We start from the raw sequence: 27,948 nt of genomic DNA, 5'->3' as shown, positions 1-27,948 counted from the left end.
CAACATGTTCTGCTAACAGCACACTGACAGCTTTATTGGTACCAAAACAACATTAACAAGAGACCTGACTGCACATAATATATATTAAAAAAAACAGACTCCACTTGTGCAAACACCTTAAGAAAGAAAATATGATAATAAAAAAAAGCTGTGTCACAGGCAATGTCAACGTGAACAATGTGTTTTACACCAGACAATAAAAAAAAAAAAAAAATATCATAGTGACATTTTTTGTTGTTGTCATTTCTCAATTCACGGAAGTGTTCATTGTCTTTTATCCCTGCATTGATGAACTAAGTGACACGGCTCCTCAAATCCACGTCGTTTAAATCAAGATTTGTATGTTAGCATCAGTGAGTGTTCTCCCTTTTGTAAATAATACACACGCACGCACAAAGAAAAATGAAATCAAAATTTGGAGGACGTCGGTGGCATATAAGGAAAGAAAAAGCTAAATCAACACATCGATCAATCCAAATTGTCCAATAAGGTCAGCAATTGTCATTTTTTGTCAAATGTGACTTGTCAGTTGATTTGTGCTTAAATGTTAGATATAGATAAATATATATAAATATGGATAAATATAAAGCTATAAAAAACAAATTTGAAATGTTAACAATTACTTCAAATATTTCGGCGTGTCCATTTTCTGCTTTACTCATTGTTTTGTATTCTATAAAACCTTGAACTAAACAACCATGCCACTAAATGCCCGGACTGGGGGGGACTGAAGAGACTGGTCCTTGTCCACCTGCGCCCCCTGGTGAGCTCCTCAATAGACCCACTCCAGTTCGCATATCAGCCTGGCATCAGTGTGGATGATGCCATCATCTACCTCCTCCACACTTCACTCTCCCACCTGGAGAAGGCGGGGAGCACTGTGAGGATCATGTTCTTTGATTTCTCCAGTGCTTTCAACACCATCCAGCCCACCCTACTGGGAGACGAGCTGGAGCGGGCGGGGGTGGCGCACCACCTCACCACATGGATCCAGGACTACCTCACAAACCAGCCACAGTATGTGAGGACACAGGACTGTGTGTCTGACGTGCTCCTCTGCAGCACGGGGGCCCCGCAGGGAACTGTCTTGGCTCCCTTCCTGTTCACCCTCTACACCTCGGACTTCAACTACAACACCCCTACCCGTCACCTGCAGAAGTTCTCTGACGACTCTGCGATTGTCGGCCTCATCGCAGGCGGAGACGATCGGGAGTACAGAGAACTCACTCAGGGTTTTGTGGACTGGTGCCAGCAGAACCGCCTCCTGATCAATGCGGGGAAATCCAAAGAAATGGTGGTGGTGGATTTCGGTAGGCGCCAGCACTCTTCACCTTCACCAGTGAATATCCGGGGAACAGATGTTGAGAGAGTCTCAACTTACAAGTACCTGGGTGTTCACCTGAACAATAAACTGGACTGGTGCGACAACACAGACCCTAACAGCACTCCACAGCAGCTTCAGTGACAGACTATTACACCCTCGCTGTGTAAAGGAGAGATTCCGCCGTTCCTTCTTGCCTGCTGCTGTCAGACTCTTTAACAAGAACATTGTGTAGTCTCTACAAACTGGCGGACATTAGTGCAATTGTGCAGTCCTGCACCTGAGCTCGTATTGTGCAATACCCAATATTCCCCACTACCGTAATACCGTGCAATACTCAACATTCCCCACTACTGTTAGTCTAGTTTTATTTTTATCCAAGGCTGTCCCTTACATTTCACTACAGCACTGCAGCACTGTCACTTACTTAGAGTATTTTTCCTCTGTACTATCTACAGGCCAAAATGAGTGTTCCTCATACTTTTTATGTAGATGTATGTTGGTGTGTATATACATGTGTATATACACATGTTACTGCTTATATCTACATAGGTTTGATCCCGAATGTTTGCCGTCAATTAATGGCTACATTGTGCCGCCGTCCCTGTGTGACCTATTTCTTTGCTGCTGTAACAATGAAAATTTCCTCACTGTGGGATCAACAAAGGCATTCTTATCTTATCTTATCTTAAATCCTGACTTGTGTGCGCGTCTGTATGTGTCCATGCGTAGCCATATAAAGTCCAAAGGTTACATGGAAGAGGAAGCGAAGTGATGGATAAAAATCCTAAAACAATGAGGAGGTGGACCAGAAGACACCAGACGGACGGTGAGTACCAGACATCTGCAAGAAGAATGACAACACACGTGAGGCCACTAAAAAGAAGAAGAAACACATCAAATATTAGGTCACACTATATGCCAAGACAACCACAATTGTATCTATCACATGGGGCATTCGCTCGTAACGAGACGAAGACAACACGTGGCTGGCGAGCTGCATACTGCTCTTTGGTCTAAAGTAGTGTTTTGGTAAAACCCACAGACTTTTATATGACTGGACTAACAATGCCGCTTAATCGCTGCATGGACAAGTCAAGCCACCGGCGGCCATCTTACGTTGCCACTCGCAAAGCTCGCCTAACTTGAATACAAGATTTCTCCACTGCGTTTTCACGTTATTTTCTGCCTCTACATGAAATATTGCTGTGTATGGCATACGGTTGTACCAATAAGTCTGTGAAGAAGTGTTACATTTTCTCGGTCAGAATGTGATTCAAATTTTTCTCTTAACACACACATGATAGACCAAACCGGCGTCGGAGGTCGTGAAGCGTTGTGGTGCCGTCTGTTTGGTGTCATGGCCACCGTCGTGGTGTCGTAAGCCGTCTGTAAGCGTCTCGGGGGCGTTTACGTATGTTGAATCGGCGTCGCCAGTCGTGACATTTGGTCACTCTGGTTGGCTGTTAGCTAGCAAATCAGCGCGCGGAGCACCAACGGGATGTGACAAATGCGGATAAACAGTGGCCACGCCTCCACTTTCTTAATCTCCTTACAAGTACAAGAGCGAGGGACAATGTAAGTATTTCACAATACCGTGTCAAGAACGTGATGGTTTACTTCGCGTGAGAGTTCATCGCGAGCGTTTTTACCTTCGACGCAACGCCAACACATCATCATCATTACTAGGCTGCTTTTTGTTTTTAAAGATAGAAAATGTTACAGGTGGTCAAATATTCATTCACATTCAATACGCAAATAAGCTTTGGACCAAGTGGGTCGCTGTTCTCATTAATTTGATATGAATACGTGTCATTTTTTTCCTGAAATATCGTGACTTTTTTTCTCATGACGTTGTTTTATGGAAAATGACATCGTTCTCATAATAGACTGAATAGGCATCCTGTACTTTACGGGTTTCTTTCAAAATCTAGTCAGTGGGCATTAACACAGCAAAAAATGGGACCTGTCTTTTGCACACAACAATACGGATGTTTTAAAAAAATGTATAATTAAACTGCAGAAAAAACAAATACCAATTATATTATTAACATCACAATTTCAAGCCACAAATCAAGACAACAGGCTTACCTCGTCCTTGGAATCAGTATCAAACCTCTGTTGATTTTCCTATTGCGATATCTCCCTGTAATGCAATGCAAAAACACATACTTGTAAAAGGAGAATGAAATGAAAGGAACAATGAAAAGGCCCTTGCACCTACTTTTGCATGGCAAATCCTCAAAATGATAATCAAACTTTGACAACCTGCTTCGCCCACACTGGATAGCGTCGGCAAAAACGCATCGCCATTTAGTAGGGACAGACGAATATTGATACTTTTTACTACATTTTTAGTATAAGCCTTATTTCAATAGTGTATATCAGATACTCAAGACGGCGATGATCCCAGTCACCGATAACGAGGCGCCCTCTTGTGGCCGTTTTGCTATCAGGATGTGGTAAATAAATGGCATGCATGGCTGACAGAACGTTTTTCGAAGTTAACTGTATCCATATCAATCCTCTCATATGCCCGTTAAGATGCAATTTCTATTTCATGCAAATACTTCCATGACATATTTACATGTCGGGTCACTGTACACCTTTTCGATGTACCTGAGCATTATCCACTTGTGGGGTCTTGGCGTCAACGGACGCATTCTTCCTGTCGACCGCCGGCGAGCTATTCATCTGATGCAGCGATGCGCAGGCCCGGGGACTGTGAGAGCTCAGTGACGATGAGGAGTCCACAACCTCCCCACCGAGGGCCGACAGACAACTGTGCTCCGAGTCGCTGAAGAACGCGTTGGCGCTCTCCTCAGATGAATCTGCTGTGTCTGCTAAGTCTAGAAAATTTAAAAAAAGTTCGACTTTGTAAAAGTAACACTGGTCAATACATTTTTACTACATTTTAGAGAAGTAAACACTTCAAATTTTTTTTATTTTTTATTATGAATCTGCCCTCATCTTTTTCTCAGGTTTTCATAACAGTAATAATAATAATAATAATAATAATAATAATAATCAATCATATATTTTGTAATATTTATGAATTGAGGGTTAGGTTCAGCAACAGGTGGATGTTTTTCGGAATCGTCATAGCTATAAATGACAATGCGAGGTAAAATCTGTATTGCGCAACCTTTTACAGTCCAACTTAAAATAAATAAAATAAAATATCTCAAAAAGCTGCTGTGCTTGAAAAATAGTCAGTGCCCAAAATATGTTTAGGGACACCTCTAACTCGAAAGTCATTAATATTACAAAATACATAAGTATGATATTATTATTGTAAAAAAGATTTGTCAATAAAATATTGTAGAAAAAAACAAGGGCAGATTTGGAATCAGTGCCAAAAAATCATCAAACAAGCGTTGACTTGCATCTCTGATTCAGAAATGTAGTAAACATCTGTTGACCAATCTTATTTTCCTAAATAGTTCTGTTCTGAGGTTAGCGTATGCCAAACATACTCAGCGGACGATGGTTTGTTTTCCAACGTTCACAGTCCCGATGAAGTAGATAGTGCCGAGCGTTGACCTCATTGTCCAGTGCGCCGTCGGGGGCGGGGCCAGCAGCCGGGTGTCCAAGATAGCCAGCGGGCGAGAGCGAGCCACGGCCCGACGACGAAGACGATTGGCTGAGTGTGGTGGAGGCGGAGCCGATGGAGTGCGGGCGAGCGTGTTCTAGAGTCCTGTGTGAAGAACACGCCACAGGGGCTGACAACACACAAGCATGCAGTAGTTGCCATCAATCACACGAGAAGGAGCTCAGTCACTACACGCATGAATTACGGCACTCACTGTATTGCACTTTGGACTTGGACATAATGTAAATCAGGGGTCACCAACTCCGGTCCCCGGGGGCCCCTATCCTGCATGTTTTAGATGTCTTCCTCCTCCAACACACCTAATTCAAATGATCGGGATCTTATCAGGATTCTGAAGAGTTTGCTGATGAGTTGAGTTCCTTTCAATCAGGTGTGTAGGAGGAGGGAGACATTATTTTAAGGGTACAATCGGTACTTGGTGTGACTTTCATTCTGTTCCCAATTACCTCAAGCATTCCTTGCACGGATATTTTCAGATGCAGTATTTGCGTTAGGACCAAGGTCGTGGGCAGCTAAGAGAATGGCCTCCGCTGCCATTTATTGTGACCACAATAAATGTCCTGTGTGCAGAATGTTCCCGGCTCTTACCTCTGCCGGGCAGGATGCCACCGACATCCCGGTCGCAGATGGCAGCCTCGCTGGGTTGAATGTCCAAGAATGTTTTGTGGCCCAGTCCCATGAACACTCTCTCCTGCAGCCTTAATTCTGTAAAAAAAACAAACAAAAAAAAAAACATATAAGGCAATTGCAATTTTATTCCCAAACAGCCCATACAATTCCGTTGATACCTCTACTGTGAGTCGCCTGATCCCAGAGAATCTTCTCCAGGTCAGCGGTCCAGGCTTTCTTCAGCTCCATGCTGCTGGCCTTCAAAGTGTAGGTGTCCTCGCTCTTCCTCCTGCGAAACCAGATTTCAAAGCACAGGCCGCTCACGCCAGCGTCATGGGTCATCCCGATGTCGCTGGTCTGGGCCAAAGAAAGCATACAAAGGGACACATTTAGGCATGATCTTTGCTGAGGGCATTTGTCCAGTCCAATGACACAAAAGCTTCACAGTCAAGTTGTGAGAGCAAGTCGGCACTCGGTGGTCCGAACCTTAAAGGACCGTTTGTAGACATAAACTTCATTTCCAACGTCTGTCTTCTTGGTCTTGCTGAAGAGAATGAGATGCTCGAAGAGGAAGATGCGGCGTAGGCATTTCTTCTTCCGAAAGAAAAGAGTAAACTCATCCTGCCGAATGAGCTGACCTTGCTCCTTTAAGTTCACCTGTCAGCAAAGAGAAGACTGCCTAATCCAACTACTACTTGGAATTGTTCCTCTGCTATCGTTTTTTTTTTTTATGCTTTTGCAAATGTTTTGTGTGTATAAATATGTTTAGGGTGTGTTTAAAAAGAGGATTTGAATAAGTTGAAATGTGTTTTAAACAAATATGTGGGAAAGTTAAAACTATGTTTAAAAAATGTTTTTTTTTTTTTTTTTTTATACAGACTACCTATAGCGCCAATTTTACTTTAGGGGTGCGGGTGATTCTGGAACATATCATGACAGGCTTACATCACAGTCCTGGATAGCATCCATGGTGAGCAGATCGTTGCCGTGACGCATCTGAAAGCGAACCAGGTCAGCGGCAGCCCTGATGTCAGCCCGCTCCCTCGCTCCGCTGCTCAGCTCAGGATGGTGGACACCCGCAGCGTCATCAGTGAGGTCTTGTGGCCAGTAGGAGGCAGTCAGAGCCAGCATGTCCTGCAGCAGGAGGCTGTACTTGCTGATCCTCTGGATGGGCCTCAGCAAATAGGAGGACAGATCCATCATGTCCCCCAGCTCCTGCTGCTTCCTCTGGGAAGACAAATGAGGTCTTAAATGTGGAGGACTGTGGCAGAACTGGCAGACAACCTGATCTGCTTCAATAACACTTACATGTCTTTGAAAGAATGATTTGCTTTTTTTGCGAGGTGGTAGAGAAAGTCTCAAATACTCATGAGAATTTACAAAGAGGTCGGCGGCCATTTAGTCACTTCTGTCAACTGAAAATGTTCAGGTAACGACTAATCACGGCTGACCTGTATTTTGAAGCTGAGGCGTGATTGGTCGTTACCCGAGCCCTGAGCAGTTGTGATGTCATTTTCAGTCGACAGAAGTGACAAAATGGCCGCCCCCTGAGATGGCTAAAAACGGGGGGATTTTGCTGCTTAACTCATACTCCACAAAAGCAATACTAATTAGAATTCTGCGTTTCAACTAGTGGGCCTGCATGGAACATATTCTTGAAAAAAAATATGTTTGGGTTGATTTCCCCTATAAGTCACAAAAAAAAAAAAAATTGAGTTGTAACTTTGTCATAACAAATCACAAACCTTGTGTGGAGGCACTTGTGTCAAGCAATACATGGACTCAAAAAATGTTGGTTTTTTTTTTAAGATTCCTTAAAAAGTTCTTGAAAATTGTCACGGGGTATGAATGGTTGTGGTCACATGAGCTACGCGCCCACGGTTGACTAATCACATGATTTGGTTTATCATGTTTGTATGTGTTTTTGTGGCTTTCCCTTCATGTGCTCTAACCACAAAAAGAAAGCAACCCAACCATTGATGAAACAAAACAGCTTTAACTCATATGTTTTGATGAGACATCAAATGACCTTGAAGATGTCATGGCGATGATGCAGTATCAGGGAGTCTGACTGAGGTTTGTTCTTGCTGTAGAGTGCGTAAAGGCCAAAACTGTTACTCTGTGGAGAGAAACAAATGTATTCAAGATCCTGATTTTATATGTCCTTTAACTAACCTACCGGTACAGGCATTTTTGTGGAAAAGTGGGCAAAAGAAGATTTTACACTACAGTATATCCAACAATAACGTAGAGTGTCTAACTGCCATACGTTTGTGAGAAAACAACGGGCCACCATAGCAGGATCCCGATGGCAGGCCTCCAGCTCGGGCAGGAAGTAGTGGCTGTGGAAATCATGAAGCTTCTGCAGGTTCCCGAAGATAATGGCACGCTTGCCTCTGAGGTCCTGGGGGATGTCCAATCTGTCCAGCAGGGGCAAGTAGTGAGTCAGGATATAGCTCAGCGAACGGACGTACTCCCGCTCTGTGAACAGCAGCTCCTCCAGGACACGCTGCAACCGTCTGAGAACATGGAGGGAAAAAAAAAAAAAAAATCAAGTCATCTCAGACAGTGTTGGCTGCTGTATATCGATATAAGATGGCATTTACAGCATGTAAATAGAAACAGGTATTAGAGCATAAATGTTCAAGTTCTCAATATTGATAAAAGGAAATTGGACTCAGGCACTTAAAGTAAAGGGTGAGTTTGTTTTGTTTAGGATCTCAAACACTATGGCGGAATGAAATACATCCCTGCTATACCTGTTTACATCTTTTTGTTATTGACACTTGGGGGCTGGTAGGAAAACATGCTAAATTCAAATCTTGCTAGCTTTTTTAATATTTCCAACTCCCCATTTAAAGAGACAAGATGGTAACCAATGTATTTTCCAATTTAAATATTACAAACAAACACGAAGTGCAAAAGTAACATCATGGCAAATCACACATAGGTGCTTTAAAAATATAGCATATTAAGAGTGTAGTTCTCCAACATTAATAGATTTATGTTGCTCTGTGGTTTGTTTTGATTTACTCTTAAACTCATCTCCAAGTTAAAAAAAAAAGTAAGATACTAAAAATAATAAAAAATATCATCTTCAAGAATTCATTTACAGATCATGAGATTTGCTCAATCTTTCATGTGGTGGATTTGCAAAAAAAAATAATAATAATAATGATTGTAAACATTGTACTATGCATGCAGCTGCCACTTAGAAACACAAATCACACTTACTCCTTGTCTAAATGCAAGGCATTAAAAATGTGCATCTATCTGATCTTTGAAACATATTCATATCTTGTTTCACAGCCCAGTTTACATGGGAACATTTTCAAAAGCTTCCACTATGAATCTCACTACCAATTGGTAAGCAATTTCAGGCTCTAAAGCGTTCTGTCGATTTTCAACTGTGCCCCATCCTACTGTTAGCTAAGTGTTAGGATCTCTCTGAAATGATTCGTCCTTTGTGAATCTCATTTCGAAGGAAAGATGATGATTGATGAAGAAGAAAAAAAGCAAAGAAACAATACCTGCACAATATCAATGTAAGCTTAGAGACAAAGAAGATTAGAAAACAAAAAAGCATGTTAGTCAAACTGAATTGCGCATTCATCCCTCACAAACACCACTCCAACAAAAACTTCATCCACTTACAGAGCATTGTTGGTGCCCTCTTGTGGCCTTTCCAAACAAAACGTTCCTTCACCCCTCCCAGGAGGCAGGCTGGAGTGTTTGCAGAGATAAGCCCGGTTGTCCTCCTCCGCACCCCGATTGCAGGAGCCCTCGGAGCAGAAGCTTCCGTGGCGGGAGAGCTGAAACCTCTGAGCCTCTTGGAGGATCCGACAAGATGGCTGACCGCGGTGGGAGCAGGAGGACGACGGTCTAACCTGCTCTTGTAGAGGCATGGAAGACTCGCATGCCTCTACCGCTGTAGGGGATGAATCTTGGGACTTGTCTCGCAGGCCTCGTCCCCACGGAAACCACTGGCAGCCGACGGTGTGAGACTGCGAGAGAGCGGCGGCATCACGGTCACTTCTTGCCCTGTTCCTCTTCGTCTCGCGTTCCGCTTTCCTTGCTGACCTGGAGCGCCGCCAAAATGTTTAGAAATGCCTATATTAATAGCTTAAAATCTAAATATACAACCAAACTATGATCCTACATTTGAAAACAATTTGTAACTAATCCCGTGCTGTTAAAGTATGCTTCTTCTCTCATAATTGTTACAGTATTAAACAATAGTACAGCTATTTCATCTAATCCAGTGAATGCGTACCTGTGAGATGACTTTGGTGTGACCTTTGACCCCTGGCTGCCACCATTGGCACTTTTATCTTCAGGTTTGATTTCAATTTTACATTCAGCTTGAGTAGTGTTGCTCTTGCCCGGAATTGGTTTTCTTTTCTCCAAATCCAGTGCCCCCGACACAATGTTCTCCCACTCTGGGTGTTGTACCGCGAGTGTTGACTGTACCACCAGACTACCGGGTGGTGCTGTCTGAGCGCTGGCCACATCCACATAATGATGCCCGCAACACCGATCACCATGCGGCTGACTAATGAAGACCTTGTCATTGATATCTTGCATCCTTTCCTGAAGCAAATTCTGGGCCTCCTTGCACCGTAGCCATGCCGCGTTCCAGACCCGCATTCCTCTGGAGCTCCTCAGGGCACTGGCCTGGGCCCTCACCGCCTGAAATTTTTCTTGGTTGAACTGAAGGAACTTGTCCTGGAAGAGTTGGAGGACAGCGCTGTCGTTTTCTGACGGTAATACACTGGTGCTGGTGGTCGGAACAGACATGAGCGCTGTGCGGACATCACACTGGCTGCCATGTGGTCCGGGATCTTTGTTGTGATTCGTTTGATTGACAGGTGCTGTCCTTTGACTACAGTCTTGAGTTTTGAGGATTCTGGATTGATTCTGGTTGAGATAGTCAATACATTCAACTGCCAGAGATGTAGCCTGTAGAAAAAGAGGAAATAAAGATTAGATTTACGAGTACATTTTTTACTTGTTGCATTCACATACCTATTAACTATTATCAGAAGCTGTGAATGTTTTTTGAATGTTGTCTTTTTTTATCAACTGGTGCTGGTTGCTATGCTGAATAAATCAATGTTATAGTATATAGACAGACTAAAAAAGACTGTCTAATAGGCAAGGCAAGGCAAGGCAGTTTTATTGATATAGCACATTTCATACACAAGGCACCCCAATGTGCTTCACACAAGCAAAGACACAACCCCTGCAAGCATTTACAAACACAACAGTTAACGACATTCAAAAGCAAAGCAGAGAAAATGGAAGTAATTTACAAAAATTACTAGATTGTACGTTGACAACATTTAAACGCATTAACAGAAAACACATGAACAGAAAACTAAAAACATTTAAAAGTTAAGTAAAGCAATAAATGTGGGTTTCTAAAATATATCAAAGAAAAAAATGATTTCAATTTGTTTAGAGGACCTTCATCAAAGGTATGATAAAAAAAGGAAAGTTTTTAACCTGGATTTGAAATTATTTACACTGGGTGCTGACTTCACTTCTGTTGGCAGCTTATTCCATTTGTGTGCAGCATAACAGCTAAATGCAGCTTCACCATGTTTACCTTGAACCCTGAGTTCCACTAACTGACCCAAGTCTGCAGATCTCAGGACATGGATGTATATCATTTACTAACAAGGAGTCATCCAGCCTTCTCAGTTTAATGTAGCAATGTAAAAAAGGGATTTTGTTCTAATGCTTTGCCCCTTTTCCCTAATTTGAACATACCGATTGCACAACAGATTGCGCACTAACCTGCTCGCAAAAATCACACACATTGACCATGATCTGCAGTTCCCGGCCACATGCCTCCGCTCGACCCAGGAAGTCATCCAGGTCCGATTTGAATGCGCCGACCTGGCTGCTGAACGCCTGCGTCTCGGGGTATGACATCCCAGCTCGCTGGAGGTGCTCAGCCTCTTGCGCTAATGACATGGCGTGGTGTCTACGATCCTGGGAGGAGACGGGGAGGTTTAGAGATCATGACCTTTTGTATTACCTAAGCCCCCTAAAGGTCAGACTATTGTAGTGGTCATAATGGTCACAAGCAGGCAATTACAAGACTCACATTAGCTTCTATAAGAAAAGCAGTGAAGCTGTTGAGGATCTGCTCCAGTTGCTCTCCGCAGTCCTCCACCGATTCAGCCTCCTGCAGATGGCGCTCACCCTCTACATAAAACCACTGTTGCAGCTGTGCAAAGAGAAAGATCGGCCAAACGAATGGCGCGGAAGTGTTCATTCCAGTCAACTCCTGCATCTTAAAAGTGGCAGGACATACTTGTGTGAAGTGTCCCTCCATCTCTCTGACTTGCAGCAGATATTCCAAATGTTCCAGAGACCTGTTAGAGCTCTGTACAAGGATATGGACCTGCTCCTCCACATGGTTGTACAGGCTGGTCAGTGATTCCACAGCATCACTGCATGTAGGACAAAGCCAGTCTGGTTTAGTCAAAAACCGATACTGCAATGAAAATAAGCAAAATGTAAAATACACAAAATACATTTTGTGCCTACCTGAGACCCTCACAGTGAGGATATCTGAGGTCACTTTCCTTCCTCAGCCTAACCAGGATGGCCCCGCCCTCCCTCTGTAGGCTGACCAATCGCCTGTCCTCCAGTACATCACACATCAGAGTCCTCTGGTCTTGCATACACTGCTGCACGGTCTGGACAACCAAGTATTGGGAAATCCAGCCATTCCACCAACAGAAAGTAGTTATAAGAGCTTCCAATGTTCTTAAATGACATACTACAAGATTTTAGAGTGTGGGGAAATTTTTTCCACTCATCCAGATCGTTTGTTAGATCACTGATGAGGGACCGAAGACAGGGGTTGTCTCTGCTCAATCTCTGTTCTACATCACCTGAAAGGTTTTTGGATGGGCTTGAAGGTTAGGTTCTTCAATTTCAAACTCACCCAAGCACGCCTTTATGGACCGAGTTTTTCGCATCAGCATAGCAAAGTGCCCAGCAGACATTCCAATAGCAAAAGCAGCATCTTCCCTCTGGCCATTAACTCCCTCGACAGATGTCTCATACAGTAATTCCATAATGGCGTTTTGCAAATTTGGGCCAAATTTGCACATCCTAATTGAGACAGTACCGTGTTCATTATTGCAGCTTTGGCACACTGCATGATTTGCATAACTGTTGTCGATCACTATTCCACACTATTGGACACTTGAAATTGTTCCATGACTTTGCATCATTTGTACAGTTGTTGTTGTATCATAATGACTGCACTACTTTTCACTTGAAATTGCTTGACAACGTTATGCATGATTGTCACTATTCGGTACAACTGTACTGGACTGTACTGGTATTCTTACGTTGCTTAACAACTCTCTGTACTGACGTATGTGTTACATCCTAAATGTTCATTTTGTTATACAATAGCTGTTTGTTGCTGTGATACGAGAGTGGCTGAAACTACCAGGGACAAATTCCTTGTTGTTGTTGGCCAATAAAGGTGATTCTGATTTTGTTTACATGCAGCTGGAACTATACAAATCAACAAAAATATCTTAGCTGGATCAAGAATGAAGATTCGGGTGCACAGGTGAGTTGTGGTACGTGCGCCCTGGAGATGCGGTCTGGTATAACAGATGATTCCCCCCCCCCCAACCAAGTGTGATGCTTTTCTTCACTAAATAAAATGGTTAAATATGAGCATTTCCTCTGTAAAATGACATTTTTGACTCCTCTCAATCATGTTCAAATTAATCAACATGATGTATTTGAAGTGGGTTCGTGACTTTGAATTTGTGAAAGACTGGTAAAGTGTAAATCCTGTTTGGTTGTTGAAGATGTTGACTTGACTGCAGTAAAACATGGGCAAAACAGTACCTGTACAGAATTCGTCCTCCGGGGAGCTTTTACATTACTGATTGCCCTCAGAAGCAGACTGGATGCATCATGAAGATCCAATGCAAATGGAAAGAGTTTCTAGGGAAGACAAACATGTGCTCATTTTGTCACATGATTCAAGACGCAAGGTGTTTCCGATACCTGCCTAATGACCCCTCCCTCGACCTTAGTCTTTAGCGGGGCACATGAAATGCATTTGGTATTCCAATTACTACCCTGGTGGAACGTTCAACAGGTTCTTTGAAAGAAACACTAGCTTACTCAATATTTCTGGCAGGGGGGGGCACGAGCAACTTGGTGAGCGGGGCGTGGCCCGTGGCGTTCCTGAATACTCACCCGATGAAGGTCCATCCAGTCACAATGGCCGTAGGACAGCGTTCCATTCAGACGGAAAGTTCGTTGACTCTCCTCCACCATCTTCATCAGGGCCTTCATCGATGTCACCACTTCAGTCTGTGTGGTAGAAAAATACTAACATCAAGAGCTATTCACATTAGAAATTAGCAAGAGGACTTTATAATTTTGACAAAATGAAGAGCAAACTGAAAAACTGGATTTGTAATGTTATCGAGATCCAGACAAATAGTTAATGGTCTTGCTGGTGTCTTGCCCCAATAAAGTGCTACGTAGTTTCCGCAATTCATTCTTAACCAACAGTGATGAAACCTTAATATCTTCATGGCTTGACCAACCTGCGTGGTGGGGCAACTCTCAGGTCGGGCGCAGTTTTCTTTATCCACAAGAATCACCAAACTGTTCACTGCCTGGGGAGATTGTTCCTGAAAACAATTGTTAAAAATTAAACTATTTAATTGCCTATTAAAATATGTAAAAAAAAAAAAAACATTGCTACTAACTGACTACATTTCAAATTTGCAAATAAGAAGTAGTCCTCAAAATGATTACTTGAGTAAACGTAAAAAAAATACTCAGTGAAAAACTACCGGTAATGCAAAACAATAAATAGAACTATGAAATAACAAACGATAAATTAAATATTTACAAAATAACATAAACTAAGGCAAATTCAGCCAGCAATGGTCTATTTTTCCCCCCACTTGTTAAACACCACAAAAAGCTCACCTCGACAAGGGTACAGTGGATATAAAAACTCTACATCCCTGTTCAAATGTTTAAAAAAAATGAAACCAAAGATAAGTCATTTCAAAACATTTTCCACCATCAATGTGACCTACATGGACAAATCAACTGGATTAAAAAATATATATTTTTCAGAGAAGAGGTAAAGATAAAACAAGCAAAAAAAAGTGGGTTGAACAAGTGTGCACACCTCTGATAATTGGGACGTGGCTATGCTGAGAAGTACAACTAACCACATTCACATGCTGCTTGCTTGACCAGTTACTATGTTTTATGGTACTCGCAAAACAACAGTTATGTGTGTGTGTGTGGGGGGGGGGGGGTGCGTGCACATACGAGAGACAGTGAGTGAGTGAGAGAGAGACAGTGGTCAAATTTGCACTTCAGATTCAGTTCAGTTTCTTACCTGCAGCATCATCAAGGCCTTGTACAGCTGCGGAAGAGGATTTGATTTCCTGGCATCAAAGATTAGTGTCATCCCAGCTTCTCTGATTTCTCTCCTTAAGATACAAAAAAAAAAAAAAAAAACATATCACAATGTACATTTCCAGTCCTTTACATATTATTCTAAACTTACGCTATGATTTAGCCGTAGAGGTGCAAGGACAGGGCTGCTTGAACCCAATTATCAGGCATGTGACTATTGTTAATTCAGTCATATACCGTGCACGAATACCAATATATTTCTAATTGAGTGTTTTTCAGCACATGCTCTGTTTGGCCTCACCTGATTATAGAGTGGAAGTAGAGCAACATCTCCAAGAGCTCTTGGCTGGTGACGTTAGAGCTCCATCCATGGTGGTCTCCATAAAGCTCAGCGATCGCTCGACCGGCCCTGTCTCTGCCTCCTTGCAGGTGTCAATGAAACTAAAGGTTAGAAGTGCATCTAAAATATAACCACAACTTTAGACGTTAAGGAGGAGGGCATATGATATCCATTTTCCAGCATCTTAAGATAAAAATGTATGGCCCACCTTACTTTACTTAGTCTGACTACATTGCCAATTGTACAGTATGTTCAGTGTAAGAAGTAATTCAGGACAGATGAATGAAGGACCTGCCTGTGAGCGCGGCTACTCCTTGGTAGAGAGGGTGAGCTCTGGGGTCTGGAGACCCCAAAGGAAGGTGGTCCGGTCTGTGACTGGGACGAGCAGAGGATGGCTGATGGTTCCTCTTAATTTCTTTAGCTGGAAATGAATCATTGGGTGAGGAGCTCTCTGTCTCTCTACCTGTGGTGGATTTACTTGCATCATCTGTCCAAGGACGGAGGCATAAACTGGGCATGTGTTTCCAAAGTTTTAACGTAAGTGCCATTGGACATTCAAGTGTCACGATTGAAAAGTGCATAAACTGTTCTAGTGACTGTTCCTGATACACAGGAGTGCAATAAATATAACTCCATTCACAAAGGTCAACTTTAAGGACCTCGAATGTTCCAAAAGTATGCCATAGAACGTGCAAAACATAACATAAGGTATCAAAAGTATCGATACTTCATCAACGTATCGATACTTGGTATCGGCATAAAAAGTATTCATCGAAAAGCAAATCAAATTCGCCCCGATTAGCAATTTTGTAGCAATTTTGTAAAAATCGAATCGAAAATCGGGAACTGAAAATCGAATCGAATCGGGGCTTGAGTGAATGGTTACATCCCTAGTATGTATATATATATATATATATATATATATACTGTATATATATCATCGCTGTCATATGAATAACACTCAATTTTTTTCATGTTCTTATTTTTACATGAATCATGTTTCCGCGTTATCGACATCGCATTAGAGTGAAAATTAAAAGTTTCCAAAATTGGAGTAAGTGTTTTTCACAGGACAGCGCCGAATATATGTATATATGACCAAGTTGGTGAGTGGTTTACCTGGAATGGCCATCTTCATTTTGTTGATCTTAGGTGAAACCAATCGAAAGGCTGTGCTTTTTTTACACTTGACCACGTGAAGCTGAGGCACATCCGCATAGTTGTCATCGTTTCGGCCCCTCCTGACATTTACACCATCAACAAGTACCAACTGGCACTTCTCTGAGGTGTCTACTACTGCGGTGGAGAGGGAGGAACATCTTCCATTGGATTCCCGTTTGTTCTTCTGTGGTGAAACATTCGTAGGCATAGTTGGACTGAGCCCAGTGGGAGAGGGTGTGCTTAGTCGTCCTTCACAAGGTTTGTGATGTTCGGAACAACTATACGATGAGCTGTTGTGTTTGGTGGAGATCACACATGCCCTTGGAGGGTCACTGGTGCCCTCCAGCGCTCCTTCATCATTTGTTCCACTCCCATTTTGTAAACCGATGAAAGATTTGTTGCAATGTTGCCGAAAAGGCATAGTGGTCCTACGAGTTTGGAATTCTGGCTTTCTGTCATGTCCGGGGTTGTCTGGCATACAGAGAACGGGGTTTGTCTCACGTGGTCTCCAAAATAGAGCAGAGTTTTTCTCTCCTGACTCCTCACAGATGGTACCGCTAGCAATGGAAGGGTGTTGGTTTTGCATCCCAGATTCATAGCAATTTTTTTGGTCATGAAATTGAGGTGCACCTCTCACAGTCTCTGTTGGTCTACTTCTGTCATCGCAATGCGAGATTTCCCCGTCCTCCTGCACAGCAGCCAACGTCCTGGCTCTGGCCTTCTCATGCTGAACAGTGACAGGATTTCGTAGGGCGGTCCTGTAGGATTCCCGATGACGACATTTCAACTCTTGGGTTTGGGAGGACATGTCCCCTTGTCTCCTGGCCATGCATGGAGTACAGGGTTTCTCTGAGAACTGGACAGTACGCACACACTGAAAAGGTTCCGTTGTAACAGGGGAGGGTTGATGGGATTGGGAATGGTCGAGAGCAGAGGAAGGTTCAGCTGCCACGTTTAACTGTTGTAATGCCGCGGCCTCTTTTTTACCATAACTGTGTGCTTGTGTTTTCTCTGGTAAACGCATGAGTAATTGTTCTTTACCTGGCATTGGTTGGCTTTGGATTTGCATCAAAGACTCCATTTGTGCCCTTGGTTGCATTTGCCCCTCTGATTTGTGTTCCTTTCTTGCTAATGGAGTGCGTCCAAAAAGCATAGTTGCCTGCAGAATATCAATATAGTCTTCTTCAGGGGCTATCTGGTCTGAAAACTGACTTACTAGCTTTGCGTTTTCAACCTCATCCATATTTTCAACTTTGCACAACGCTGTAGAGTCGCGAACATCCATTGTTCTATTTCGTTCTGTCCCATTAAAGCGGCTGTCCCATGTGTTAGGCGATACCCAGCCGATAGGCTTTGGCTCTATCTCGGTATCTCTGTCTCTCGCGAGCTTGGATGCGGAAGCGGTGCTAGTATCCACAAGGCAGAGAGACACCGCAATGCCGTGCTTGGCCGGACATATTCTGGTCGCAAGCGAGAAGGCAGGAGGATGTGAAAAAGATGGTAAGAATGAGGTCTGTTGAGTTACACGATACTGTTTGGTAGCAGTTTCCTTTGAAAGAGATGGGCCAAAGGAACTGCTTGATGACGACTTATCGGGTAAATGAGCGTGAGGCGTGGGAGGGGGCGGTGAAGCGTATGAATGAGGAGGACAGGCCATGCTACCGCTAGGAATTTTGTGGCCAACCCACTAAGTCAAACACAGCTTCTGGTTCACATGGTAACCAGATCTCATCCTTCCCTGCAGCATAACGCAAATGCAATTGTTTGACGATTGGGGTCTCCTTGACTGCTTCTTTTCAAAGACTCTCCTCTTCCAGGAGGCTGTAGACCACAAAGCCAGATGAATGATTCACAGGGGGGTGTGACTTTAAGGTTACGTGATCCAAGGTCAAGATGGATGATTACAGCACCAACAACAGGTTCTAGATGAATGAGAAGATGGGGAGAGAGAGATAGAGAGAGAGAAAATAGGAGTAATTGGTCAGCCCAAAAATATGTGTAAACAGCCGAAAATACCCAGTAGGCGACAGTGCTACATAGGTGAACCACTGGATCTAATTGGTTGAATGTCTTTTGGCAGCCAGAACCTCAACCAAACGTTTCCCGTATTTGCATATCAGATGTTCACAATGGGCGGCACGGTGGTCGACTGGTTAGCACGTCCGCCTCACAGTTCAGAGGTCGTGGGTTCAATCCCGGCTCTGGCCTCCCTGTGTGGAGTTTGCATGTTCTCCCCGTGCCTGCGTGGGTTTTCTCCGGGCACTCCGGTTTCCTCCCACATTCCAAAAACATGCATGGTAAGTTGATTGGACACTCCAAATTGGCCCTAGGTGTGATTGTGAGTGCGGATGTTTGTCTCTGTGTGCCCTGCGATTGGCTGGCAACCAGTTCAGGGTGTCCCCCGCCTACTGCCCAAAGACAGCTGGGATAGGCTCCAGCACGCCCCGCGACCCTTGTGAGGAGAAGCGGTACAGATAATGGATGGATGGATGGATGTTCACAATGATCAGGATGAATTTTGAACCATTCCTCTGAACACAAATGGCGAAGTTCTGCACGATCCCTGGGAGGTCCGGTATGACACTCGTATTTTCTTCTTCTGAAACCATTCTCTTGTTGATTTGCTTCTGCGTTTTGGATCATTGGCCTATTGCAAAACCAACTCTCTTTTGAGCTTCAAATGTTGGACAGATGACCTCAAGTTCTTCTGTAAAATGTCTTGAGATACTTAGTAATTCATTTTTCCATTGATGATGTAAAAATTGCCAAAGACACCCATACCATGTTGTTCCCCCCACCATACTTCCTAATTAGGATCAAATTTGGGGGCAGATATGTACAGTCTTCCTCGATGGAAACTGATCGACAAGAAATTAAATTTGTGTCAAGCACTACTGCGTGGCCGGTGGCAGTGGTAATTGGCTAACAGAATCAGTTAGTCAAATGAGATTGATCATCTCAGGCCTTCTCAATTTTTGTATGAAAAAAAACCTAAAAATGTATCACCAGTTACAAAGTGCAGCAAATATAAGGATGCCTGGGGCCAGTTACATTCCTCATGGTGTTGTTGAATAGCGCAGGTCTGTCACCTGTTGAGGAAACAGCTCGGTAAGCACAAACATTTGGTGCTCACTGTCAAAAATGAAGCTAAACAATCCCAGTAAACACGGTCACTGTGGTTTCTGCTCTCCAGGCTGCCACGGGTCCTGGTTTAGTGTTTCACATTTTCTTCGACCCGTTTGACCTCTTTACACATTTAGGCCCGACTTTATTTAGCTTGCTTGTGAACTCAGGGTGAATGTATGTTCATGTATGTCAAGGCTTGATGAGGAGGTGTACGACATCAGGATGGGTGATGTGCAAGTGTTGACATGGCGTGAATTTCCGAACCATTTGTTCTTCTTAGATATGACTTTAATGTTACTTCACAAGTAGGGCTGCACAATATATCGAAAAAAATATCAATACTGCTAATGACCTGTGCAACTTGCATATCGCAAAGACATGCAATTATTGTCTTATGGAATTGTAAGCTTTTATCTAAATTTGACCAGTCAATGCAAACTCAAATGCACATCGCCACCCAATAGTTATAGTTATCCCACGGCACACCACCAGCTGAAATTGTGAAAAAAAAAAAAGATAAGTGTTATATTGTTTACATAAGCATTTTTTAACATTGAAGAATGACGTTATATTATAACGTCTTGAATAGGAATTAAATAAACACAAAGAAGATGTTATAATGTTTCATATTGATACTTACTCAGTGTGAAACATGGTCCTGTTTGGGTAAACATGCGTCACTAATTCGCTTGTCTCTAAACAAAGACAATCAGCTACCTGCTGATGCTGCTGCCATCTGCTGGTATGGAGGAGTACTACAATGGAGTAAAGACATGATTACGCTGCCAGGCGCTAGACCGCACAGGCACACAAATGAGATCATTTCCCACGGCACACCTGACAATATCTCGCGGCACATTGCATTAGATCAAAAATGTTATATCTTTAGGTACACGTTAAATATCGCAATAATATCGGTACCACTTTAGTCAACATCCATATCGCATACAACGTTTTTCCAATATTGTGGAGCCCTATTCACAAAACTCAATAAAGTAATTGTGTGTTACCCTTTGCGTGTTTTGAGATTTAAGGCCCCTAGTTTCCTGACACGCGCAAGTCCATCCGAAAATCCGTCTTGGCATGAAATCTTGGCTTACTCTGCTTCGTCAATTGTTTTTTTGTAGGACATCTCCTCCAAGGCAGTCGCATCATCACCGCATCATGCAATGAGCCATACAGTAGAGTCAGTGTAACTTTGTGTTCATTCTGTATCTGCCATTGCATGTTTATTTCCTCCCTCTCTGTCTCATTACCTTGCATTATCATCGGGGAATACTGTCCACAAACAGTCTCAGCCTGTCTACAGAGTCGTCTGACTCAGTCCTGCCACACCCCTCTGGGAAAAAACACTGGTCATCATGATGACAGGGAGAAGGAGGATTGTTGCACATGGAGCAGAAATGAGGATGACGACAACAGCGCAGTTACCATGCAGTAGAGTTTGGTTTTACCGAGGCACGGAATGCACATGCAAAAGGTATGCGGGAGTCCTCGTAATATTTCCTGTTAAGGTATTAGTCATTCTTTATACCCCTGTGCCAAATGTTTGTGAACAGAGCTTGAATCTCTTTTATGTATTTATTTAGATATTTAATTTGTTGTTCTACATTTCAATGCCAATGTCCAATATTCTTGAGAATTAAAATTCACTCTTAAAAAAAGTTTATTTAAGAGTGAATTATTATGCGCTAATATCTTGAGCAAAGATACTGATAGTCTCTAGGAAAACACCCATCATATTTAGAGTGGATGATAAGTTGAAAAGAATGATTGACAACCTCTTTTAAGTTAAGTTATGGCCAGATTTGTATGAACGTCATAACCAATGCTCTGACACGGAGAACTTGTCTTGTGGAATTGTGCTTCAAATAAAGAACTTATATAGACCACATAGTTAATTATTTACCAGTCAATATTGCCTAAAAAGACAAGCAGCTATTTTTTTTTTTAAGAGTTATCCTGTAAAACTGCGGTGTTAAATGTGACGCAGTCGAAAATTTTGGATCACCTAACATTTGTAGTGGTGCACCCAAGAAAAAAAGTTGGGCACACCAATGCAACTGGTACGAAATATTAGTCTCGAGCTCCCTGACAACCACTCCCTTCAATTTCTGTTGAAGTGTTTTTGCGTCTGCCCAAAAGGAGGTTACGGCATTCCGATTTCTGCAAATTCACGTGGCTCAACAAGTATATAGAGTAGCTTGCTTACAGCAAGCACTCGCTCAGCCCCGGAAATAAATGACCATACTGGCATTACTGAGGATAAGGTGACCCACTGTGGGAAACGAGGACGGGTTTCAATATCTGTGTCTGCTATCATTAAGAAACAAAAATAGTCTTTGCGCATTTGGGATTGTGTGGTGGTTCCTGTTGACAACTGCAAAGCAATTATCCGTTGACAACTTCCTACAGATGACTGGAATAACCGCCAATCTGAATCAGATCATTTGACCAATACCACTTTTAGAATAGTGTAAAGAAGGGAGTTTTTCAACACTGCAATGGGACAGAACACGTCTGATGCTGCATTCTATAATGCTAGCAAGTGTGAAAAGTGGGTATTGAATTTTCAAGCTCAATTTAGAAAATTCTACATGTAAATCGACTTTGCAGTACTACATATGTCCAGACAACCTGTAACTATTGGGTTTTGATTGATTTAGATATCCTCATTCAAAACAAACTGTTCTGCTCTGAAATTGTTGTTATTTGGTTAAATATATTTGAGAAGTAAGTTTCAATGCTGCCAAAAAAGTTGGCTTTTGATTTACTCTCCTGTCTGGGGTTTTGTGTGTAGAAATTTGAGTTTTAACAAATGAATTTATTCCATCTCATGCTGACCAAACGCCGTGTAGCTACTGTACTGTACGTCTTAAATCAGAGGACTATGATGGACTCTCTATGCTGCTCACGGTCTCAAAGGCATATATATATATATATATATATATATTGTGATCAAATATCCTCTACAATCTTTAGTTCAAGTGACACAATCCCTGGGAAGTAGTAATCACACTAAGCATTTGGCTAAAAGTTCAGAGCTGTCTCAGATGCCTGCAAATAAGCCTAAACGTTTCCTCTGTTTATGTATATCTTTTTTTAGCTTTGGAAAACAAAACAAATCAATATACAGACATTCCTTCCTCGATTGCATTTTTTTCCCCCTCCAATCCACTCTGAGAAGGGTGGATTGGTAATGCTATGCTATCAGGTCTTCACTCACAATAGGACTAAACCATGATGTTACTTGACCGCTTTCAAAAATGTCTCATTTATCTGAAACGGTACACTCGAGCTATCACTTTTGAATAAGAGCACTCACAACACTTGTCCTTGCTCGGAAAAAAATACCACGAGTGACAGAGGAGCACAACAATTTCAGAAGAAAATTCAATTGGCTAGTAAACAGATTAGAAGTGACAAGGAAGTTTTCAAACCACAAGAACATTATTACAAGGTAGAAAAACATAATGAATCTCTGCTCCAAATCTTATTCAGTTTTCGACATTTTTGTGAGCATGTCTTTTTATAGTTAGCATCTTAAATATTCTGGGTGTGATCCTGTTTGCTTCTTGATTTGTTTTTGGAAATTGAAAATAAAAAACAGTTGTTGTGTTAATAATTCAACACTGCATGCTACTTACCAGAGGTAAGCATTCTGTCTGACTGACGGACCAGTCCGTGAGTCCGTCACGGACGGATGCCCGTTTTGCTGACGTTTGACGGGACATTTAATAAAAATGACGGACTGAGCACTAACGGAAGTGAATTTTCTTCCGTCAGAGTAATCGTCATTAACCGTGTCTGCCAGTCCTTCGCAGTATATACACTTTTTTTTCTGAGATTTTTCTAAGTTAAATTGTGTGATTGGCTCAATAAAGGTCGGAAAACACTGCTCTAGGCAGTTGGAAATACCCTAAACATGGCATACGTTGTTAATGTTTAGCACAACACACACCACGGGCATCTGTAAAGCTAACGGTGACAATGGAGTTTATAGAAAAGGTCTCACGCATTTAAACATCAACCAAAAAAGAATTAGTGACTGGAAATAACAAAACGACAATCCGATGTTAACCGAAAAGAAAAGAGCATATAGTGTACGTTTTAACTAAGCGTCATTACATCGTTGTGAGCAAAATATTCTGCACTCTCTGCGGTTGAGGAACGCCGACATGTGGTGCAGCAAGGCCTTGCGTCGACAAAATGCTATGTTGTGTCTCTTCAAGCAAATTGGGAGCTAAGAGCGGGCAAAGACAAATCATGATGCCTGTCAGTCAAACACCGGGGTGAATGACAAAGCCTTAACATCATCATGAGACCCAACAGAAGCCCACATGAACAAGCAATGGAAACCTCATGTGTATGTCTATGCAAGAAACAAAACCCAGACTCAATAGTCGTATACTATAACAACACATTAGTATGGACCCTAATCTAGCTATAGCCCATGCATAAATAAACAATGCATGTCAGCATACAGAGTCAGACTGCTGCATAAATCACAAAGAATGTATTTCCGAAGAGAGGAAAAAAAAGATGCTTTGTGTGACCTGGACCGCACAGGAATTGATTCCCAAACACTGAGGTCGCTCCTCAAGCAGGAAAAGTCCGAATAGTGGATGATGGTGGCAAGGGCATGGCGGGTGGATAAATGTACACACTCACACACAAGGTCCCGCCAAGTCAAACCTACAGAAGGGCTGGGCGGGTATTTTAAAATTCACTTCCCAGCATAACATCATTCCAGTGAGCCAGCAGCAAACAAATCAGCCTTATGTGTGAGCCGGGCACACCCTCGCTGCAGCCAAAAGGTGGAACAACACGGAGGAAAAACACACAAGCAGGGAGCACCCTTACATTCTCAATTGGTTTTACCAATTCAAAATGGGCGGAATGGAATGAATTAATAATAGGTGTGTGCATCTCTCCAATAAAAGATGGTTCAATATGTATCTTGATATCTTGCATCTTGGGCTGCAATACGGTTCAAGGACGGTTCATATTAAAGTGGAACGATTCGACTGGGATAAGGATTACAATTCGATATGGTACGGCTCAGTTTGAGAGGGTATGATGCAAAGACTTAGTTGTTATCATTTTACAATACCAATAAACTTGTCAGCAGCGTAAAGGTGGCATTTCCTTCAAAGAGATTCAGACTAGAGAAAAAGTGTATTTGTAGCGTTTGTCATGTTTATTAACATCTAACGCCATGTAAAAGCTCTTCAAAGCCCAAACCATTTAAGTTAATTCAATTTAAAGAGATAACAAAGCATCAGCACTATCAAAACGATTTATACCCATTTATAACTAATGGATCAGGCCATCGGCCGTTTCAAGACTGATTTATTAGTTTGTGTAAAGCGCACTCGTATTTTTTTAATGAAAACCAATTTCCCGATTCAAATTTTCGTTCCACCCCTAATTATTCTAATTCATGACAATAGAGAATAATGATTTGATATACAGCATACTTGCGGTTAGGCGCTCGAGGATTCGGCTATTTGCGCATTTTTTCTTTTTTAATATTACTGTTTTTTTGGTAGGGACTTAACCCCCATTTTTTGGGTGGAAAACGTACCGGTTTGTTGGAAGTTTATCTGTGTTGTTTTGAAGAATGTTTTGGGTAAAAATGATCTTCTAAAGGTCAATTATCCACAGATAGTTGCTCTTCGCGGACTAGCCTGGTGCCCATACCTCGCAAAAAGCGTGATTCGACTGACTCTACTGTATGAGTTAATTGAGTTACAAGCTAGTTAAGCAATTCAACTCATACCACTGTTTTGGGACAGACATTGGACCAACAGTTAGAGGAGTGATTATTTTGTCAGTGTGGTGTAGCTCCTGCGTGACTCACATACCAGGAAGTTCAGCAGATAGATGGCGAAGGCTTGTGAAATCCAGCCTAATGCTCAGCAACGTGAAACCTTCACCTTGAGTCAAAACAGTCTAGCAGTAACACTGTGCGGCACCCAGTCACACTTCATGCATGTTGCAACACAAATGGCTGCTTGTCAAGACGTTATAAATAAAAGACTTGGCTGGACTACACAGATGAAGACAATGCTGTTGCACGAAATGAGGGGCATTTTCACAACATTAGCTATGCCTCTCCCGCTCCCCTAAAACCACATTTACAATATGTGTGCATGTGTGAATGGACAGACAGCTGTTTAATTTGTGTGTGTGTGTGCGTGATAGATGTTTACATGAGCTGCATTTGATTGTGCAGGCTGCTGTTTACAATATGTGCCTGGGCATAGACAGAGAGTTGAGTGATGCAATAAACATACTGCCTTCGTAAAATATGCTGGCGTCTTTAAGTGAACAGATTATGGGAAAATTACTTTTTAATTGCTTGTATACAAATAGTTGGGTCTCTGGTGTGACTGACCATAACACCAAATTCGAAATTAAACAAGCACATTTATCATTCATCATCAGAGAATCCAATTTTTCACAGTCGTGCAATTTTATATAATGCTCCCTTCACATTGCGTTTTTTCATCCTTGACTTAGCATTTGACTGAGCAAAGATTCCTCGATTTCACTCAACTACTATAATGTGAAAGTCAAAAGCTGTATCTTAATTATACCTTTGATTAAGATCCTCGAAACAATTTTAAATATGTTTTTTCTTTTATATATTTTAAAAACCACTTTTATTTCTTTTATTTTTTTTTCAAAGTGTTCTGCTAATGTGTTTAAATGTTGTCAATGTACATTCTAGTAATTTTGTTAGCTACTTTTGTTTTCTCTGCTTTGCTCTTGAATGTTGTTAACTGTTGTGTTTGTAAATGCTTGTATGTGTTATGTCTTTGCTTGTGTGAAGCACCATGAGTTCCAATGTGTATGAAATGTGCTATATAAATAAAACTGCCTTGCCTACAGTATTGTTGGATGCGCAGCAGCTAATAGTCACAGCATCCAATTTCAGGTATCTTTGTTATTTTCTGTAGCCCTCATTGTGGCTCAAAAGAACCAGAAAACTGCAACAACAACAAAAAGTGCTATCATGACAATTAATCGTACTACTGTTGAGAAAAAGAAGGAAACAATAGCTAAAAATGAAAAAGAGGTTCATGTTCATGTTCTCGCTGCACCAGGTGGAAAGGTAAACTGCTTTGCTTGCTTCTTGCGCTAGCTGCTAGCTACCTAGCCACTGACTGGCTAGCTGCCATATGCTTGTCAATTGTTAGCAAAAATTAGTGTTTTTTTGTGTGTATTATGTTTTACAATTTTACGTTACATCAGTGAATGCTTGATTTTCTTTTACACTTGATGATGAACACAGTGTTAAATAGACAAAATCGATGAGATACATCAGCAGTGCAATGTTAACTCCTACTATTTGTCATTGAAGAAAGGATTTAAATATTTTTTGTTGTTGTTTTAAAACATTCATAAAATATAAATGTGAATGTAAAGTATTCATTTTACACCGGCTGTCCCTGTCGTGTCCATTGTTTTCAATTGTTTTATTTTTACATGAATGGGACTTCTGGGTTACAGACATCCCATTAATGTGAACATTAAAAAAAAAATCCAAAATTGGACATGCGTGTTTTTCACAGGACAGCGATGATATGTTTTATTTCTGGTTTTACAAAAAATAGTCAATTTTAAAATAGTAGGCTACTGTTGTATGGATGGGTTGGAGTGTAAAACTCAATTGCCCTTCTGCCACTAATAAATTATTCTGAATTTAAATGAAAAAACATTAATATGACACAAGTGCTGCCAAAAGTCAAAGTAAAGGATCAGCCCCAGCGAAGAATCGGATGACACTTTCAGATCATGAAAATGAAGAATGAAGGTCATCAGAACATGAAAATGAAGAATGAAGGTCATTCGAAAGTCAGTAGTTCACAAGATCACGACTCACGTGGAACTGTCACTTACCATCTTTTTGTCGTCCCGTTGCCATTCCCGCTCTTCATAGCATCGAGGCGCCCCGAGCTGTCCGAGCTTGAGAACTGGGACCGAGACCCATGTGACAACTTTCAACAAGCTGTATGCCTTGGCCAAGTCCTCAGCTTCAGCTTTATGTAGTCGCTCATTTCTCGATTCTACCCTCTGGCTCTCTATCCTCTGAAATTCTGCCTCTCTGAGCACTTCTCTTTCTGCGGCTGCGTGTCGAATGGTGGCTGCTAAGCGGGTCAGAAAGTGACAGTGTGACCAAACATGAGGAGAGCCGAGAGTGAGAGCGAGGGAAGGGAGGGAGGGAAAGAGGAGGCGGGAGAGAGCTTGTAGCCAATCCAAGTACATTTTTTTCCTTTCTCACTGGTACTCTTTTTTTTTTTTTTTTTTTTTTTTCACTCATACCCACACTGA

At 42.0% G+C, this 27,948-nt stretch overlaps 1 protein-coding gene across 6 annotated transcripts; it reads right to left on the bottom strand.

Annotated features, from left to right (window-relative positions):
* Positions 1-7: 7 nt before the first annotated feature.
* LOC147153305 (puratrophin-1-like) lies at positions 8-27,756 on the bottom strand. 6 transcript variants are annotated; one of them, XM_086027407.1, is made up of 24 exons: positions 27,517-27,756; positions 16,441-18,404; positions 15,617-15,808; positions 15,283-15,403; positions 14,962-15,055; positions 14,147-14,233; positions 13,791-13,907; positions 13,434-13,532; positions 12,102-12,253; positions 11,866-12,004; positions 11,656-11,778; positions 11,343-11,540; positions 9,817-10,502; positions 9,198-9,623; positions 7,813-8,062; positions 7,573-7,662; positions 6,489-6,770; positions 6,030-6,200; positions 5,723-5,900; positions 5,523-5,639; positions 4,798-5,043; positions 3,941-4,170; positions 3,413-3,467; positions 8-2,165 (listed from the first exon to the last, which is right to left on the bottom strand). In XM_086027407.1, exons 2-23 carry the CDS (start codon positions 18,137-18,139, stop codon positions 3,432-3,434), a joined length of 5,733 nt encoding a protein of 1,910 aa, XP_085883533.1. In that variant the 5' UTR covers positions 18,140-18,404; positions 27,517-27,756; the 3' UTR covers positions 8-2,165; positions 3,413-3,431. The 6 variants fall into 6 exon arrangements, 5 of the variants coding, with proteins under 5 accessions (XP_085883533.1, XP_085883550.1, XP_085883556.1 ...); XM_086027424.1 differs by having other exon boundaries at positions 15,617-15,784; XM_086027430.1 differs by having other exon boundaries at positions 15,617-15,742.
* Between the last annotated feature and the right edge of the window lie 192 nt (positions 27,757-27,948).

The sequence above is a fragment of the Filicampus tigris genome, chromosome 1, assembly GCF_054856515.1.
Source record: "Filicampus tigris isolate MCC_2025a chromosome 1, RoL_Ftig_1.0, whole genome shotgun sequence".
Classification (NCBI taxonomy): Eukaryota; Metazoa; Chordata; class Actinopteri; order Syngnathiformes; family Syngnathidae; genus Filicampus; species Filicampus tigris.
This window is presented reverse-complemented; position numbering and strand designations above follow the sequence as displayed.

What these genes read in the sequence shown, in the direction of transcription:
- LOC147153305 (XM_086027407.1), bottom strand. Translation starts at nt 18,139, where the DNA reads ATGGCCTGTCCTCCTCATTCATACGCTTCACCGCCCCCTCCCACGCCT. An exon ending in CCTCACTGTGAGGGTCTCAG is followed by an intron (nt 12,005 to 12,101) that starts GTAGGCACAAAA and finishes TCCTACATGCAG; the next exon opens with TGATGCTGTGGAATCACTGA. An exon ending in TGGCATCCTGCCCGGCAGAG is followed by an intron (nt 5,044 to 5,522) that starts GTAAGAGCCGGG and finishes GTGTGTTGTCAG; the next exon opens with CCCCTGTGGCGTGTTCTTCA.